This window comes from Garra rufa, chromosome 14 (assembly GCF_049309525.1).
Source record: "Garra rufa chromosome 14, GarRuf1.0, whole genome shotgun sequence".
In the NCBI taxonomy this organism is placed as follows: Eukaryota; Metazoa; Chordata; class Actinopteri; order Cypriniformes; family Cyprinidae; genus Garra; species Garra rufa.
In genome coordinates, this window is record NC_133374.1 from 314,591 (window position 1) to 334,638 (window position 20,048).

Sequence of the window (20,048 nt, forward strand, 5' to 3'; positions counted from 1 at the left end):
ATTTTGTGTATTTGAACCCTTTCCAACAATGACTGTATGATTTTGAAATCCATCTTTCACACTGAGGACAACTGAGGGACTCATATGCAACTATTAAAGAAGGTTCAAACACTCACTGATGCTACAGAAAGAAAAAACATGCATTAAGAGTCCCAGAAGACAAAGGGTTCAAATACACAAAAATGCTGGAAAACCAAGGTCCTTTATGGGACCTGAAGGATTTTTCTGAAGAACAGCAGGCAGTTTAACTGTTCAGGACAAACAAGAGACTCATGAACAACTGTCACTAAACAAAAAAACACAGCTGTGGATCATTCAGGTAACAACACAGTATTAAGAATCAGTTGTATGTAAACTTTTGAACGGGTCATTTTTATAAATTCAGCTATTATTTTCTCTTGTGGACTATATGTAACCATCTTTCATGTAAAATATATTTTTCAGATCAGTACTAAATAAACAATAACATGCATTTTGTACAATCTTGTATGATGTTCTGTAAGATCATGTGACACTGAAGACTGGAGTAATGATGCTGAAAATTCAGCTTTGATTAAAGGAATAAATTTGAGTTTACACTATATTCACATAGAAAACAGTTATTTTGATTTATAATAATATTTCACATTTTTACTGATTTTACAGTATTTTTGATCAAACAAATGCAGCCTTGATAAGCATAAGAGACATTTTTTCAATATTAAAACATCTTTTGAACACTACTGTACAAAGTCAGATTTAGTGATGTTTACTGTATATATAAATAAAACTCAAATGAAGACAGACAATAGGAAGATATGAAGACGAACGAATAGAGACATAGAGAAAGCAAAAGCAGTAGATCAATGTGAGTGCTGTCTGACTGATACATCAAATCCAAAAATGATCCATAATCTATAAATCTATAAAATCACTGCCCACTAATCTGCTCAGCTGAGCCTGTTTTAGCAGAAGATTTGGCCCAAATACACAGAGGAGCACTTCACTGTTCGACAAACTATCATCTTTATCTTACACACATACACACACACGTGTCCACTAAAGCCTCTCCAATAGCCTGAATCTACTTAAAAAAGCCTTTCTGTGTAGGATCACACTAATGGGTCACAGAGAGATCAGTGACACTAATATCTGCTCTGTGTGTGCGTGTCATTAGTCCTTTCATTATCTCCTTAATGATCTCGGCTCTTGCGGTCAATTTCGGTTCAATTGTAGGGCTGGAATGTCAACGTGACAAAGAGGTGTTGTTAGTTTGATTGCAAACGGCCCTCGCGAGGTGCTATGTGTTAATGTGTGCGCTTCAGAGGCAGAAACAGGAGAGAATTATCTGGTAAAATGGTTGGTTTGAGATGCTTCACGTCCTACAGATGCATTCCAAGAGCATATGAAGACAAATGACCAACAGCAAACAGCCTTTTTCTGAGCTTTCACTGTGTTTAAAGCTCTATTCACAGTCAATGTGTCTAATACTTTATTTCTTAGACGTAAATGTTCTGTTTTCAGTTTTAAGTGAGTCATATAATGTAAAAACTGAGACTGTGTTTGTTTTTTTTTTTAGTGAATCTTTCTGTAGACTACATACAAATTACTGTCTTTATGAGTGAGTCATCGAGTCATTCATTCAAATGATTTATTAAAAAAATTATGGAACAAAGGAACATTTACTCAAGATGCCTGTGTCTGTGTGACACTGATTCATTCAGCAAGTAGACAAATAACTTGTCAGTAAGTGAATTAGTCATTTATCCACCAGATACATTTGAAAACACTGATTTAATCAGGAATGAATCTAAATGACTATCATTATGAGTGAGTCAGTGAATCTTCATTTAACTAATTTGTTCAAAAAAACTGATTCATTCAGGAGTGTAACAAGCGGCTATCATTATGAGTGAGTCAGTAAATAATTTGTTCAACTAATTTGTTCAAACACACTGATTCATTCAGGAACAAAACAAGGGACTACCATTATCAGTGAGTTAGTGAATCATTCATTCAACTAATTTGTTCAAGAACACTGATTCATTATGAGTGAGTCATTCATTCATTCAGTTGATTTGAATGCAACAAGTGACTGTCCCTGAATGAAACACTGATTCATTCAGGATTGCAACAAGTGGCTATCATTACGAGTGAGTCAGTGAATAATTAATTTAACAAATTTGTTAAAACAAACTGATTCATTCAGGAATGAAACAAGTGACTCATTGAATCATTTAATCAACTGATTTGTTTAAACATACTAATTAATTTATGAATGCAACAAGTAACTGTCATTATGAGTGCGTCAGTGAATCATTTGTTCAACTGATTTGTTCAAACACACTGATTCATTCAGGAACAAGACAAGGGACTACCATTATCAGTGAGTCAGTGAATCAAAACAAGTGACTATCATTACAAGTGATTCAATTAATCATTCATTCAGCCGATTCGTTCAAACATACTGATTCATTAAAGGATGCAACAAGTGACTGTCCTTATGAGTGAGTCAGTGACTCATTTATATAAATGATTTGTTCATACACACAGGTTCATTCAGGAACAAAGTGACAATCATTATGAGCGATTCAGTTGATCGTTTATTCAACCGATTTGTTCGAACATACTAATTGATTCAGGAATGTGACAAGTAACTGTCATTACAAGTAAGTTGGTGAATCATTCATTCCACCGATTTGTTCAAACACATCGATTAATTCAGGAATGCAACAAGTGACTATCATTATAAGTAATTCATTAAATTATTCATTCAACCGATTTATTCTAACACACTAATTTATTCAGGGATGCAACAAGTGACTGTCCTTATGAGTGAGTCGGTGACTTATTTATTCAACCAATTTGTTCAAACACACCGATTCATTCAGGAATGCAACAAGTGATTTACATTATAAGTGATTCATTAAATCATTCATTCAACCGATTCGTTCTAACATGCTTATATCATTCAGGGATGCAACAAGTGACTGTCCTTAAAAGTCAGTAAGTGAATCATTTATTCAACTGATTTGTTCAAAAGCATCAATTCATTCATGATTGCAACAAGTAGCTATCATTACAAGTGAATCAGTGAATCATTTGTTCAATCAATTTGTTCAAACACAATGATTCATTCAGGAATGATAAAAAATTACTATCATTATTAGCGATTAATTAAATAATTCATTCAACTGATTCGTTCTAACATACTAATTCATTTAGGGATGCAAAAAGTGATTGTCTTTATGAGTGTGTCAGTGACTCATTTATTTAACCAATTTGTTCAAACACACCGATTCATTCAGGAATGCAACAAGTGACTACCATTATATTCATTAAATTATTCATTCAACCAATTCATTCTAGCATACTAATTCACATTCAGGGATGCAACAAGTTACTGCCCTTAAAAGTAAGTAAGTGAATAATTTATTCAACTGATTTTTTCAAAAACATCGATTCATTCATGATTGCAACACGTTCATTTAGGAAGGCAACAAATGACTATCAATAATAGTGATTCATTAAATCATTAATTCAACTGTTAAGTTCTAACGACTAATTCATTCAGGGATGCTACAAGTGACTGTCCTTATGAGTGAGTCAGTGACTCATTTATTCAACCAATTTGTTCAAACACACCGATTCATTCAGAAATGCAACAAGTGATTATCATTATAAGTGATTCATTAAATCATTCATTTAACCGATTCGTTCTAACATGCTTATATCATTCAGGGATGCAACAAGTGACTGTCCTTAAAAGTCAGTAAGTGAATAATTTATTCAACTGATTTGTTCAAAAGCATCAATTCATTCATGATTGCAACAAGTAGCTATCATTACAAGTGAATCAGTGAATCATTTGTTCAATCAATTTGTTCAAACACAATGATTCATTCAGGAATGATAAAAAATTACTATCATTATTAGCGATTAATTAAATAATTCATTCAACTGATTCGTTCTAACATACTAATTCATTTAGGGATGCAAAAAGTGATTGTCTTTATGAGTGTGTCAGTGACTCATTTATTTAACCAATTTGTTCAAACACACCGATTCATTCAGGAATGCAACAAGTGACTACCATTATATTCATTAAATCATTCATTCAACCAATTCATTCTAGCATAATAATTCACATTCAGGGATGCAACAAGTTACTGCCCTTAAAAGTGAGTAAGTGAATAATTTATTCAACTGATTTTTTCAAAAACATCGATTCATTCATGATTGCAACACGTTCATTTAGGAAGGCAACAAATGACTATCAATAATAGTGATTCATTAAATCATTAATTCAACTGTTAAGTTCTAACGACTAATTCATTCAGGGATGCTACAAGTGACTGTCCTTATGAGTGAGTCAGTGACTCATTTATTCAACCAATTTGTTCAAACACACCGATTCATTCAGAAATGCAACAAGTGATTATCATTATAAGTGATTCAATAAATCATTCATTTAACCGATTTGTTCTAACATACTAATTCATTCATGATTGCAACAAGTAGCTATCATTACAAGTGAGTCAGTGAATCATTTGTTCAAAGAATTTCTTCAAACACAATGATTCATTCAGGAATGCAAGTGATTATCATTATAAGTAATTCATTAAATCATTAATTCAACTGATTCGTTCTAACACACTAATCACTCACTAAAATGATTCATTCACAGATTAAATCTAGACTGTGATTTATTCATTCAACCATTTCACACATTTATAAGGAAAGTGGAATTTCATAATGTAAGTGAAAAAAATAAAGAGCTTCAAAAGTCTACATTATGGCTCTTTAAAATATTCTTTCCATTGGGAACAACGCATACAGTCATACTGGTGGCCGTAAGTAAAATCACTCCAGCTTTTCTATCTCTTTCGAGCTGAAATGAATTTCAGATATTCTATCATGCAGACATAAAGCCTCAGCTGCAATCTCTAAATGTCTTCAGTATAAGAAATGAGCCATCCGGTTCCTGCAGCCACTCCATCCGCTCTTCCTGTGTCAGAATGAACAGATTGAAGAGGGAGCGACAGATCTGACAGGACAGATGATCTTCTGCTGTTCAAGAATTCCATATGGTGGAGAGAAACGAGAAGTATGAATCTGTCTCTGCGTAAATCAATAGCTTATTCAGATAGAAAGCTCTAACCTGCAGTGCTGGCAGATGTTTGGAGATGTTCTGACTCCATCTGAACACGCAAACAGGTGGAGACTGTCAATTTGTACAGTAGACAGCAGTGGTTTTTTATTAATAATTTTTGGTAATATTTTGAGTTTTTTGATTGAGATTTTTATATTTTGTTTTCATTTTATTTTTAGTTTTTTTAATTACATTTTTATTTTAATTAATTTTTTTGTAAACATGCATATAATTTTTAAGTTTAAGTTTTTTTTTTGTTTATTTAATTTGAATTATTTTCAGAAGTAACCCAAACAGTGTCTCAAACTGTGCCAAGACACCAAAATCAGCAATCAAAAGTCAAAAATCTTAATATTACCACAAACATTTCTCATCTAAGAAATACCTGACATAAAACGCAAACCCTGAGCTGTAAAAGCGCAACACCTTCCTCTAAGTAGACGCGACTCCTACACACACCAGAAGAAAAGAGCATTCTTCTCCAAAGCAACAACGATACAAATGAACAGACGTGCGTCCACCTGCACTAACGATCTATTTAAATCAGTAATGTCTATTGATTAGACTGTAACACAGTTTTTATGTTAACTGCCCACAGCAAGCGCTCTCTGTGGCCAGATATTGATTCCCCATGATAGAGAGAGAAGGTGTAAATACTACAGCAAGACAAGATGGGAAGAAAATGACTCTGTGTTTTGCTCAAGAGTAGCCATACATCTGCTGTTATTTTAAAGTGAACAGAAACACATACAGAAGACACATGAAACTGATTCATGCTGGTTACTATAGTGGTCTGGTGATTGATTTGAGAAGATAAAAATTACAAATTTACAAGATACAAATGACACTACTGTGGAAGTTTTTCATCTAAAAATGTATTGTACAGCTGAAATAGGTTCATAAAACACTGGAACAGAACTAGGTGTTGTTTAGGTAGCAACGTTTCTTTTAAACAACAATGTAAACTGTAAAGTGACTGTTAAACTATGTTTTAAACAACTTTACAGTTCAAATAGTACAAGATTTGACAAAAACGGTAAGTTTTATAAAATAATAAACCTGCATTTTAGCCTAATAAATGATTACAAATGTTATGGTCTGAACAAAAACAGCAAATGGGCTAAATTAAAATTCTAATTTGAAATTGAATTTGCACTGGAAAAATTATTCATATTTTCTTCAGAATGTGTAAAAATCTAGTAAACATCATTATTTTCACATAGAAAGATATTCATGTTTAAATCAAATCAAAAACAGAGTTAAATACAGTGTTAGCGCACTGTTATTTGAACTGTAAAGTAGCTTACATGCATATACCCAGCATTTCTGAGATATTTGCATGGGGGGAAAAAAGCACTTATTTTGTTCAGAATATGTAAAAATCCAGTAAATATCAGTATTTTCACATAGAACATATTCATCTGTTTAAATCTAATCAAAAACATTAAAAATTATTAAAACAGGAACATTTCAGCCCCAAAATTTATTACGTATGTTACATATAATTGGTCTAAACAAAAATGACAGATGTACTGAATGAAAATGCAAATTGCATATATATATATATATATATATATATATATATATATATATATATATATATAAACATAGCATTCTGAGATATTTACATGGGGAAAAAATCACTCTTATTTTGTTTGAAATATGTAAAAACATCAATATTTGCACATAGAATATTTTCATCTGTTAACATCAAATGTTAACAGCTCTTAAAACAGGCAACTACCTACAAACCCTAGCATTGTGGGGAATTTTGCATACTTCTTTTGCACATCTTGTTTAGAATATGAAAACCTAGTTGTCTTTTATGCAAGTCTCTAAAGGAAGAAAGAAGTCATCTTTTGCTCCCGCAGAGAGGCAATATCCAATATAACAAAACCACAGGAAAAAATTGGACATTAATGATGGTTGCGAGAGAAAATGAGAAACTGAGAAAACGAGATAGAGAGGACCTTCTTTGTTGTGAATTACTGGGCTGTGGTGATGCCAGTATTACAGACACACACACACACACACACACACACACACACACACACACACACACACACACACACACACACACACACACAGACACACACCTCTGACCTATTGATTTATATCAGCCTCTGCAATCACACCCACAAAATCGCTCATGACACCCGCTCTACAAACAACATCTTGAACGTGTGTTTTCTATTAGAAATATATTTTTTTTTCATTTGAAATATGAGTATTTGCACGGAATATTTTCACTAATTTAAATCAAAACTAAAAATGTAATTAATACAGTGTAAACAGATCTTAAAGCTTAGGTTTGTAATTTCTGCACCATTAGGACTTGGTCTACAAATGGATTATTATTTATCTCTGCATATAAAACTGGAATATGAGATATCATTCTGAAAAATTGCACAGTGACATGTTTTGAATATTTAAATAAAGCTTCCATCGGCTAAACATGCTTAATCCTCTGGAATTACAAAAAATCTTTGATTTTTATAAGATGAGTGAGGTCACAGACAGATGTCACAAAAAGACATCTTGGACATTTGTCTCTGAGCGCAAACACTGCTTCACTATTGTCAGATATATTTTTATAGATTAAAGGATGGACTTAAATATAAGTTCTTTACAGGCGAAGGTTCCATGAAGAACCGACATCCATAGAATCTTTCCCTCATTCAAAATGTTCTTTAAAAAGGAAAAAAAAAGGCTGTTTCGTGCACTTTTGGATTGAAGGATGGACTTAAATATAAGCTCTTTACAGGCATCGAAGGTTCAATGAAGGACCAACATCTATAGAATCTTTCCCTCATTTAAAATGGAAAAAAAAATGGTTCTTTCGTGTTCTTTTGGAAACCCAAACTGGTTCTTCTACAGCATCACTGCGAAAACCCCTTTTGAAACCTTTATTTTTAAGCAAGTAAAAGCACATTCCCCAAGACAGACTAAAACTTTGACTTGAAATAGAGGCGAATCTCGGTCGACTTGAACAATTTAGTCTGAGACCAGGTTGTATACCTGGAGGACCGGCTCTTGGAGAGATAAAAGTACAAAGGAAAAAGAAGAAGAAAAGAATAAAGCGGTTTCTTCCTCTGGAATCACTGAATATCTGCCGCTTTGAACAGCTCTGCAAGTCTCTGATCGGCCCAGTTCCTGAAAGAACATTCTTCTTTAAAAGACGCTATTGAATAGAGAAGTGTCTTAGAGAGGATATCATCTCCAGAGAGAGCTACTCCACTTGAAAGTTAATTCATTTAGAGCCATTTTATTGTGAAACTCAACTCTAGACAGAGTAAGGTCGTGCCACTGCTATTATTAATCACTGTTGCGTTCAAAAACCGGGTACAAATTGGCCTCAAATTGACCTACATTGGTTTAAATGCAAAAGAGATTCATGTAAAAACATAAAACCTCTATTGTAGCTACTGTAGCTTGTAGACTAAAACATAAAATATAAGAAATCTATTATTTATATTGTGTTAGGGGTCAATTTGACCCACATATTTTTATGTTCAAAATGAGCGGCTTTCTTTTTCATGACTACTTGTGACTTTTTGCACACTGTGATGCAGGTAGCTACAAGTATAAATAGATTCTAAAACTATTAGTACTTAATGTAAGTAGTATCTATTGCTATTTGTACTACTTCTGCCTATTTTGTAGTCTTTTTCCTCAAACCCTTATAAAGGTAAAATGGGTTTCTCACACTTCTCGGTGCTGCATTAAACTAGTAATTGAGATTTAAAAGTCAATTTGAGTCAATTTTTCTTGGATGATTCAGAAAATAAGTCTCAATTTTAAATCTTAAATTTCATAAATTCTAATGCATTTTATATTTTAGTGTTTGACAAATTACAATAATACTTTTCTGATTTTTATCTGACTGTTTAGTGTTTTCAGAGTGTTGATATCTGGCAAAATGCACTGAAACTAATGGGGGTCAATGGAGAGTCAATACGAAAGTACAAAATTTGCTTTACAGGGTTAAAAACAAATATTTCTATCTAGTTCTTCTGAAAAATAGGTGAAGTACTAAAATTACTAAAATTTAAATAAAAGATAAATAATATTAATATTAAATAATAATAAAAATAATTATAATACATCTTTAGAAGTTTACATTTTTAATTTTAATAATAAAAAAATAGCAATTACTAAAACTTAAAGTAAAATTAAAACTGAAAATGCACATATTAAGCTTTATTCACCATATACACAACCTGTCAAAAGTTTTTTAACAGTAAGTTTTTAATGTTTTTAAAGAAGTCACTTCTGCTGCATTTATTTGACCCAAAATGAAAATATTTTTACTATTTAGAATAACGGTTTCAAACGGATCAAAAAAAAAAAAAATCCAGAAACAACCAGATTTTGAGACTGTGATAAAGAAAGAGTGAATTTTTCTTGGATGATTCAGAAAATTAGTCTCAATTTTGAATCTTAATACTCATGCATTTTATAATTTAGTGTTTGAAAGTTACAATAATACTTTTCCTGTATTTTTATCTGACTGTTTAGTGTTTTCAGAGTGTTGATATCTGGCAAAATGCACTGAAACTAATGGGGGCCAATAGAGAGTCAATACAAAAGTACAAAATTTGTACAGCTTTTTCAAAACACATCTATGTGTTGAAACTTTGCATGCACATTCATGACCCTAAATGGGAAAATTTCCACCAAATCTCAAGAAGAAATAAACAGCTGAACCAGTATTTCAAGCAGGTCAAACTGACTCCAACACAACAGGAGAGTTAAAAAGAGATATTTCCATCTAGTTCTTCTGCTGTCTTAATGGTTTTAGTACATGCATTTAACATTGTCTTTCCAAAGCTGTCTTTTTGTGGGTCACGACCCACCAGTTGAGAAGAAGCACTGATCAGCCAGCGGTGTTTTAGCAGGGATCTGGAGAGATGTGTTGTGATTAGACCTCTAGCCCGCTGCTGACCTCACTTCTCCTGAAGGTGACTCTCCATCTCGCTCAAAAATCTCATATCATTTATTCATTCCTTGTCCCTAAACCCAAGGATGGCAGTCGTCCTATCCCGTCTCTTTCTCTCTCAGGCACTTTGCTAGCAGTCCCAATGGTCGTTTAATTTTTGAGTGGATATTTTTAGCTGAAGATAATCGAGGTGGAAACTTCCATCTGTCCTCTGCACATTCCAGCTGCTCCGCTTTTCAGCGGGAAAAGGGAAATCAAGGGAAAAAGCACTCATATTGGCATCAGCATCAGCATTTTGACCCTCGCTACTTTAAACACAGAAGTGGAAGGGGCAAATTCACAAAATGTTTTTTTTTTAAATGCATGACTATACTTGCAGTTTTATATAACTAATTAAAGTGACTAAAGAAAGAAACCACAGGATTATGTTGAGGAGATCATTGCATATTTAATCAAGACATGCTTTAATGAGTGTTGGTAATGTTTACTAGAACTAAAACTAATAAATAACTGAAATCAAGCTGAAATAAAATAAAATATTTCATTACAAATAAAACTTAAACATCTAACCAGAAAAAAAAAATTGGTGAAGTACTAAAATTACTCAAATTTAAATAAAAAATAAATTAACTTAAATAATATTAAATAATAATACAATTAATTATAATACATTTTTAGAAGGTTAAATAATAAATAATAAAATAATAATTTTAATAATAAAACAGACATAAAACAGCACATAAGAAAATTACTAAAACTAAAACTGAAATGAAATAATAAAAATTAAAACTCAAAATGCACATATTAAGCTTTATTTACCATATACACAACCTGTCAAAAGTTTTTGAACAGTAAGTTTTTAATGTTTTTTAAGACATCTCTTCTGCTCACCAAGCCTGCATTTATTTCATCCAAAATTGAAATATTTTTACTACTTAAAATATCTGCTTTCTATTTGAATATATTTTAAAGTGTAATTTATTCCTGTGATTTTAAAACTGAATTTTAGCATCATTACTCCAGTCACCTGACCCTTTAGAAATCATTCTAATATTCTGATTCACTGCTCATTTATTATGTTAAAAACAAGCTGAGTAGAATTTTTTCAGGTTTTCTTTATGAACAGAACATTCAGAAGAACAGCATTTATATAAAATAGAAATATTTTGTAACATAATAAATGTCTTTACCATCACTTTTGATCAATTTAAAGCGTCCTTGCTAAATAAATGTATTAATTTATATAATTTCTTTACCCAAAAAATTCAGATATTTCAGATATTCATCAAAGAATCCTGAAAAAATATGCTTAACTATTTTAAATACTGAAAATACTAATAATAAAATGCTCCTTGAACAGCAAAGGATCATGTGACACTGAAGACTGGAGTAATGATCCTGAAAATTCAGCTTTGATCACAGGAATAAATTACATTTTAAAATATACACAAATAGAAAATAGTTATTTTAAATAGTAGAAATATTTAAATTTTGGAACTTAAAGAGCAGAAGAGATTCTTTAAAAACAAAAAATCTTAACTAAAAAAACTTTTTGGTAGTGTATTTGGTGAATAAAGCTTAATATGTGTATTTTCAGTTTTAGACATTTTCCTTTGTGCAATTTTGTATTATTGAAATAAAATAAAAATGTATTGTAATTATTTTTATTATTATTTCTATTTGAGTTAATTAATTTTTTATTTAAATTTTAGTAATTTTAGTTCTTCAACTAGGGGTGGGCGATATGACCTAAAATTAATATCACGGTATTTTTCATCTTTTGAACGGTGACGGTATAATATCACGGTATTACTTTTTTTTGGTACTTTTTATGAGGAGTAGCCTGTCCTGTCCCTTCAGTGTGTGAATAAAGTTAATATTTTTATAATATAATAAGTAAATGGCAGGTATCCTTATCAAAAAGAGACATGGGAGAGTATTATGCATTCTCAACATATTCATTTTACAGTGTACAACAAAACAAAAATTATTTTTATTGAAATTTAATTTCTGCAATATTTAAAACCTTTAAATAACTGGGGAAAAATCAACCCATGGCAACAGTTTAAAAGTAGACCAATTCTGTGGGGAAAAACGCGGACTTGGCAACCCTGCATCCAACACGAGCTGCTGGAGTTAATGTCATTGCACACATGAGTATGAAATTTTCGTCTGAGATTTTTGCACGTTAAAAAAACAAATACAGGTTATGTTAATCGAGTTTACACACTGCCTCTGAAACTTTCATAAAAAAAATTTGGATCGTGTTTGATTTTCTGCATTTTCGCATCCATAATAAGCATTTTGATAAGGATGGCGAATATGAGAAAACTAAAAAAAAAAAGCATACGAAAATCGGACTCAGTGTACAATGACCTTTAGATTTGAATGATCACGGGTCGAAAGTAAAGAGAGATGACAAACATAGACTGGAGGATTTGCTGCAATCTTGTACTCACTGACAAATATCTATTATAAGATGTGCTGCTCCCTTTACACAGAGTGTGCCTTATCGCAAAATCGAAAGTAAAAGTAAACAGGCCGGTCGCGTTCGCCTCGCGCCCGCTCAATTTGTGATCCGCTGTATAAAACGGGAAAAGTCCCGGTTGTCCCGATTGCCACTCTGCCCCTGGTATAGGCTACAGGCCCGACCTTTCTTCACGATGTTTCACCAGTCGTTTAATGGCCACTCCCCTTTTACCTACCACCTGCAAAGCTGATACGAATATGTTTTACTTTTTTATTTACCACAACTGAACGTTTGAAGAAAATTTAATGCCTTATTTTTTAGAATTAGCTATTATTGATGTAAATGCAGCCGTTCAAGGTACATAATTGATTACGGTATTGACGGTATTAGAAAATCCATGTCGTGGCGCAATGTCACACCGGTGCTGACTATGACACCAGTGTACCGCCCACTCCTATCTTCAACTATTTTTTCTAGTTAGATTTTTAAGTTTAATTTTGTAATCAAATATTTTATTATATTTCAGCTTTATTTCAGTTATTAAAAATGATAATAAATTATTTTTATTAGTTTTAGCTCTAATAAACTATAACACGTCTTTAAAAAACATAAATCTTACTGTTCAAAAAAAGTTTTTAATAAAATTAAATATTTGATTAGAGAATTAAACTTAAAAGTCTATCTAGAATAAAACTGAAGTAAAAATTGAAGTACTAAAATTACTAAAATTTAAATAAAAAAAAATTAACCTAAATATAAATAATAATAAAAATAATTATAATACATTTTTAGAAGTCTAAATTTTTTTTTTTTTTTTAATAATACAAAATTGCACTGGTAACTTTTCCAGACCTGGAAATCACAAATAAATATATATAAATATTTTTTTTTTAAAAAGACAGATTTGATAAAACCAGATATGAAACTCAAAATTAGGCAAAATTATTACGAAAAAAATTACCGATTCAACTTTGCTCCTATACTCCTAGAAAAAACGATCTGCAAACTTTATATAAGAAATCCATTTTTATGTAAATTCGGTTTGGTTTGACTTCCAAGCGAAGCTGCTTCCTGCACAGGGTCAAAAAGTGCAGCTTCGGATGAACTTTAATTGGCAGAATTGATCTGTTCGCTGGTGTGGTTCCTGAACCCTGAGGCAGAGCGATACAATGATTAGAACTCAAGCGCAGAGAAACCTCCATCCATCCCTCTCTCTCTCCTTCAAAACACTGTAACAAATCATTCATTTCGGCTCAGGCCTCTGATGACGACTTGGTCAGTGGCAGTACATAACTCCGTCTCCATCGATCTATCTACTTTTCTTTTTAAAGTTCAGACTAACATGGCCATTTTTCCTCACATGCCCTCGAGGTGCCTCTGCGTGCCTGGCCATTTCCTAATGGCAGAAAATGCAAAATTAATGACCGAAGATCCGGCGATCATGTGCAGGGACGTGTCTCTAAACTGACAGTGACAGCGGCACAGGAAATGCAGCGGACTCTGGAAGACGCCCCAGTTTCCGAGTCCGACAACAACATCTATAACGCCACACGCACAGGCCTCGTGGGACAGAAACACAGGGTTTCGACCGCTGTTCAGCTCTCATGACACTTTACAAGCACATTTAAAGTGAATCTCACTCAGCGAGCCGCTCCTGAACAGAACTAAACACCTGGAAGTGCCCTGTAAATGGATCCTGCACTGGAGATGACAACATTGCATATTTGTTCAGTGAAGTCCCTACAAGAACATACCAGCAAATGCTATCACAAACATGCATGTATTAATGAGATATGTCTAAATAGACGTACACATCCAGGGCTGTTATCTCATCGGCTTAACGTCAACATGCTTTACAGAGAGACGGAGAGAGAAACTATGTTACGTGGAGATTGAATTAGGTCAATGCCAAAGTATACAGTACAAAAAAAGTGGTAAATCGAACTAAATAAAGTAAATAAAAACTAAAAAACTAAAATAAAACAAAATATTAAAAAACATTTTCCCTGCTAGTTGCATCAAACTTTAAATTACAACTAAAATTAAATTAAAAAATGTAAAAAAGTAAATTAAAATATATAAAAAAAAGAAAATTAATTAAATATTTTTTTATTAAATTAAAATAATTAATAAAAATATTAAAACACAATAAAATGACTAAAACCATAACTACATAAAAAAATAATTATATTATGAAAGACACTGATCAGCACTAATATTGGTAATGATAATAATCAGAAGGGCAATAAAACCTAATCAATACTATATTTATTATCTATTATCACTCTCTCTTGAAATCCACTGTGCAATAGTATTATAACAATATTTTTCTTTCATAACATCCACTTTTGTAAAGCTGCTATGTGCAATTTTCTGCAGGTTCAAAAATGTTAACTATACAATATGTATAAACTATACAGAAGAGATCCCAAGAGTTTAGGAAACATATTCAACAACAAAATCAATGTTAAAAACATTTAAACCTAATTTGACTTTGCTCCTATACTTGAGAAAACAGCCTAAAATATATTTTAAAAATCCATTTTTATTTCATTTGGTTTGATTTTTAAGAGAAGTTGCATTGTGCACAAAATTATTGTGCAAAATTAACTTAAAATAAACTGCAAAGGTGACACAGAAGCACTTCCAGTCAATAGTTTTTGGACAGTAAGATTCTTCTGCTCACCAAGGCTGCATTTATTTGATCCAAAGTACAGCAAAGGCAGTATTGTGAAATATTTTGCTATTTAAAAAAGCAGCTTTCTTTTTGAATATATTTTAAAATGTAATTTATTCCTGTGATCAAAGCTTAATTTTCTGCCTAATTACTGCAGTCTTCAGTCTGACATGATCCTTCAGAAATCATTCTAAAATGCTGATCTGCTCATCAAGAAACATTTTTTATTATTATAAATATTTAAAACAGTTGAGTGCAAATTTTTCAGGATTCTTTGATGAATAGAAAGATCCAAAGATCAGCATTTATATGAAAAAAAAACTAGTTTTAACGTTATACACTATACCATTCAAGCTTAAAGTCAGTATATTTTTTTTCCCTTTTATACAAAAGAAATAAAAAAAACTTTTATTTAGCAAGGATGCTTTAAATGGATCAAAAGGGATGATAAAGACATTTATAATGTTACAAATGATTTCTATTTCAGATGCTGTTTTTAACTTTCTATTAATCAATGAAATCTGAAAAAAAAAAATTACTCGGCTATTTTCAACATATAATAATGTTCTTTGAGCAGCAAATCAGAATTTTGATTTCTAAAGGATCTTGTACAATAAGTGGAGTAATGATGCTAAAAAACTGCTTTGAAAGCACGAGAATTAATTACATTTTAAAATATATTCAAATAGAAAGCTGATTTTTTTAAATAGTGAAAATATTTCACAATTTTAGTTTTTGCTATAGCTCGGATCAAATAAACGCAGGCTTGGTGAGCAGAAGAGACTTCTTTGAAAAACATTAATTCTACGGTTAAACAACTTTTGACTAGTAGCGTGCATGCAAATGGAGTTGCCTACTGTATAGTATTCATATTCGAACATAGACAACGTTTTGCATGAACAAAACTCTGGATCTATTCTGAAAAATAGACTGAAATTCCATAGTCAACACATGCATCCAATATGTTGTTCTAAATGACAGTCAATGAATATAGAAGCCCAGACTGTATGACTGGAGTTACCTGCATATGTTGGTCCCTTGTGTAGGCCAACATATGCAAACAAATATCACCCAAATCCCACAGAGAATGGTACAATGAAAGTGTGTAAGTGTGTAAATGTGTGTGTACATGCATCTGACTAACACAAGCATCACGTGGAGCAGTGCTCTTCATAATCTGGTTGGATTATGGCTCTCAGACCTGCGCCGTCTGGCCCGTCCGTCAGTCCTCGGCCCCATGTATCCACTTCCTATTCATCCATGATCATGATCCACTCACAATTTCACAGCATCAAGCTTTGTGTTGTCCAGATCACACACACAACAGCTGCACTTTGCGTGCCAAAAATATGCAAGCAATCAAACCCCATCAGTGTGTGTGTGCATACACTACCAGTCAAATGTTTTTGAACAGTAAGAGTTTACATTTTTTTTGAAAGAAGTCTTTTCTACGCATTTATTTGATCTAAAGTACAGCAAAAGCGGTAATATTGTGAAATATTTTTACTATTTAAAATAACTGCTTTCTGTTTGAATATGTTTTAAAATGTAATTTATTTCTGTGATTTCAAAGCTGAATTTTTAGCATCATTATTCCAGTCTTCAGTGTCACATGATCCTTCAGAAATCATTATAATATTCTGATTTGATGCTTAAAAACATTTATTAACATTATTATTTATTTCAGGTTTCTTTGATGAACAGAACATTCAGAAGAACAGCATTTAACTGAAATAGAAATCTTTTGTAACATTATAAATATCTTCATCATCACTTTTGATCAATTTAAAGGTTCCTTGCAAAACAAGCAACATAACACACATATACATATACATACATTCATATACATATACATATATATATATATATATATAGTCGTGGCCAAAAGTTGAGAATTACACATATTGGAAATTGGAAAAGTTGCTGCTTAAGGCCCCGTTTACACGAAGGGAAGACGCAGATATTTCCCTGCGTTTTGGCCTCTCGTTTACACGAAAACCCCGTTTTTATCACAGAAAACGATTATTTCTAAAAACTCCGGCCAAAGTGGATAAATTTGAAAACGACCTGCAAAGAAACATGTGCAGCCATCATTGCGTTGCTTAAAAATGGCTTCACAGGCAAGGATATTGTGGCTACTAAGATTGCACCTAAATCAACAATTTATAGGATCATCAAGAACAAGGAAAGAGGTTCAATTCTTGTTAAGAAGGCTTCAGGGCGTCCAAGAAAGTCCAGCAAGCGCCAGGATGGTCTCCTAAAGAGGATTCAGCTGCGGGGTCGGAGTGCCACCAGTGCAGAGCTTGCTCAGGAATGGCAGCAGGCAGGTGTGAGCGCATCTGACGCACAGTGAGGCCAAGACTTTTGGAAGATGGCCTGGTGTCAAGAAGGGCAGCAAAGAAGCCACTTCTCTCCAAAAAAAAACATCAGGGACAGATTGATCTTCTGCAAAAAGTATGGCGAATGGACTGCTGAGGACTGGGGCAAAGTCATATTCTCCGATGAAGCCTCTTTCCGATTGTTTGGGGCATCTGGAAAAAGCTTGTCCGGAGAAGAAAAGGTGAGTGCTACCATCAGTCCTGTGTCATGCCAACAGTAAAGCATCCTGAGACCATTCATGTGTGGGGTTGCTTCTCATCCAAGGGACTGGGCTCACTCACAATTTTGCCCAAAAACACAGCCATGAATAAAGAATGGTACCAAAACACCCTCCAACAGCAACTTCTTCCAACAATCCAACAACAGTTTGGTGAAGAACAATGCATTTTCCAGCACGATGGAGCACCGTGCCATAAGGCAAAAGTGATAACTAAGTGGCTCGGGGACCAAAACGTTGACATTTTGGGTCCATGGCCTGGAAACTCCCCAGATCTTAATCCCATTGAGAATTTGTGGTCAATCCTCAAGAGGCGGGTGGACAAACAAAAACCCACTAATTCTGACAAACTCCAAGAAGTGATTATGAAAGAATGGGTTGCTATCAGTCAGGATTTGGCCCAGAAGTTGATTGAGAGCATGCCCAGTCGAATTGCAGAGGTCTTGAAAAGAAGGGCCAACACTGCAAATACTGACTCTTTGCATAAATGTCATGTAATTGTCAATAAAAGCCTTTGAAACGTATGAAGTGCTTGTAATTATATTTCAGTACATCACAGAAACAACTGAAACCAAGATCTAAAAGCAGTTTAGCAGCAAACTTTGTGAAAACTAATATTTGTGTCATTCTCAAAACTTTTGGCCACGACTGTATATATATATATACACATGAATATGAATATGAATGTTACAAAAGATTTTTATTTAGATAAATTCTGAACTTTGGATCTTTCTATTCATCAAATAATCCTGAAAAAAAAAAGTGCTCAAATGTTTTAAATACTGCTAATATCAATAATAAATGTTTCTTGAGCAGCAAATCAGCATATTAGAATGATTTCTGAAAGATCATGTGACACTGAAGATGCTAAAAAACTTTGAAATAAATTACATTTTAAAATATATTCAACCAGAGAGCAGTTATTTTAAACAGTAAAAATATTTCACAATTTACTACTTTTGCTGTACTGTGAATCAAATAAATGCAAGCTTGGTGAGCAGAAGAGATAAAAAACATTAAATATTTTACTGTTCAAAAACTTTTGACTGGTGATTAAGTGTGTAATCACAGAAAAGATGTGATTTTTCAGATATTTCACTACATACATACACAAAAAGCGCACATCTTTACATGACACTTGTCAAACTTTCTTGAAGTACAACCAAGACCTTCTTGTTTACATTCCTTGTAAATATAGGATTGTGTGACGTCACGCACGCACACGCTGGCATCAGCAACTAGTAACGTTACACAAACCAATTTGCGGCATAAAAAGATATTTAAAGTCCATAAAAAGCAAGCAATAAATAATAATAATAATAAAACTTACCATTCAGACAAAAGAAGACCAGCCAAGCAATCCACAGATCAGAATTATGAAATTTCAGCATTTTTCTGCGGGAAAGTCGTCGTGTTGTGAAGTTCAAAGTCGGTTAGATTTTCTCCACAGTTTGGTGGTTGCAAAGTAATTGTCTTTTAAAACCAAAGTCATGAATAAAACCTAAAACATGACATGTTAAACTAAAAACTACAACTAGTCAAAATAAATCGGCGCGTAAAATTCCCTCAGAGAACACCTTCGCGTCGCGTTCGCGTCGGGATCCGCGTGAACGCGTCCAGTTCGCTCGGTACCAGGGCGTCCTGTTCTGTTTCCTCGGCACTGCACAGAGGTGTGTTCACATGCCGCTCACGGTGAACCAGAAAAATGTGCACCGGATCCTTGAGAGGGCCATGACCGACGCCGCTGCCGCCTCTCTCCGCTCTGATTGAGAAATCTGACTGACTGACTGACTGACTGAGTACTGGCCTGTTGCCTGGAGACCGCTGACGCCATCCGAAGCGCGAGGTAACTGTGCCCTCCTCTGGCGCGAAAAGGTGGCAGCGCGCACGCACGCACGCACGGCGGCGCCGCGCCCCGGTGTGACCGCGCGTCAGGTGCGCGCAGGAATGATGCGAAAGGGAATAGACAGAAAGAAAGATGATTGTCTTTAGCATTTTTAATGAGCGTATTTATATTTTTTTAACTGACATAAACATTTTAAAAATTGTATTATATATTCTTCTTCGTCTTATTATTATTTATTATGCAAGTATATTATTTTGTACACCATATAAAAAGTCAGTTTAACACGTTTTAGTAAATTTGTGAGGGTAAAACTGTCTTAATTTATGTCTGTAGCTCATTGTGTTCAGTAATGTAGTCAGTACACTCTGAACTCTCAATTAGACAGTCAA

The 20,048-nt window shown here is 33.3% G+C and overlaps 1 protein-coding gene across 1 annotated transcript in view; it reads right to left on the reverse strand.

The window, feature by feature from the left end:
* igsf11 (immunoglobulin superfamily member 11) overlaps nt 1-19,612 on the reverse strand; it is a 150,111-nt gene extending 130,499 nt beyond the window's left edge. The window contains exon 1 of the mRNA XM_073818249.1: nt 19,144-19,612. Within this exon, the coding sequence (XP_073674350.1) occupies nt 19,144-19,204 (61 nt within the window). The 5' untranslated portion in view covers nt 19,205-19,612. The remainder of the gene's footprint in view (nt 1-19,143) is intronic.
* Nucleotides 19,613-20,048: the final 436 nt, after the last annotated feature.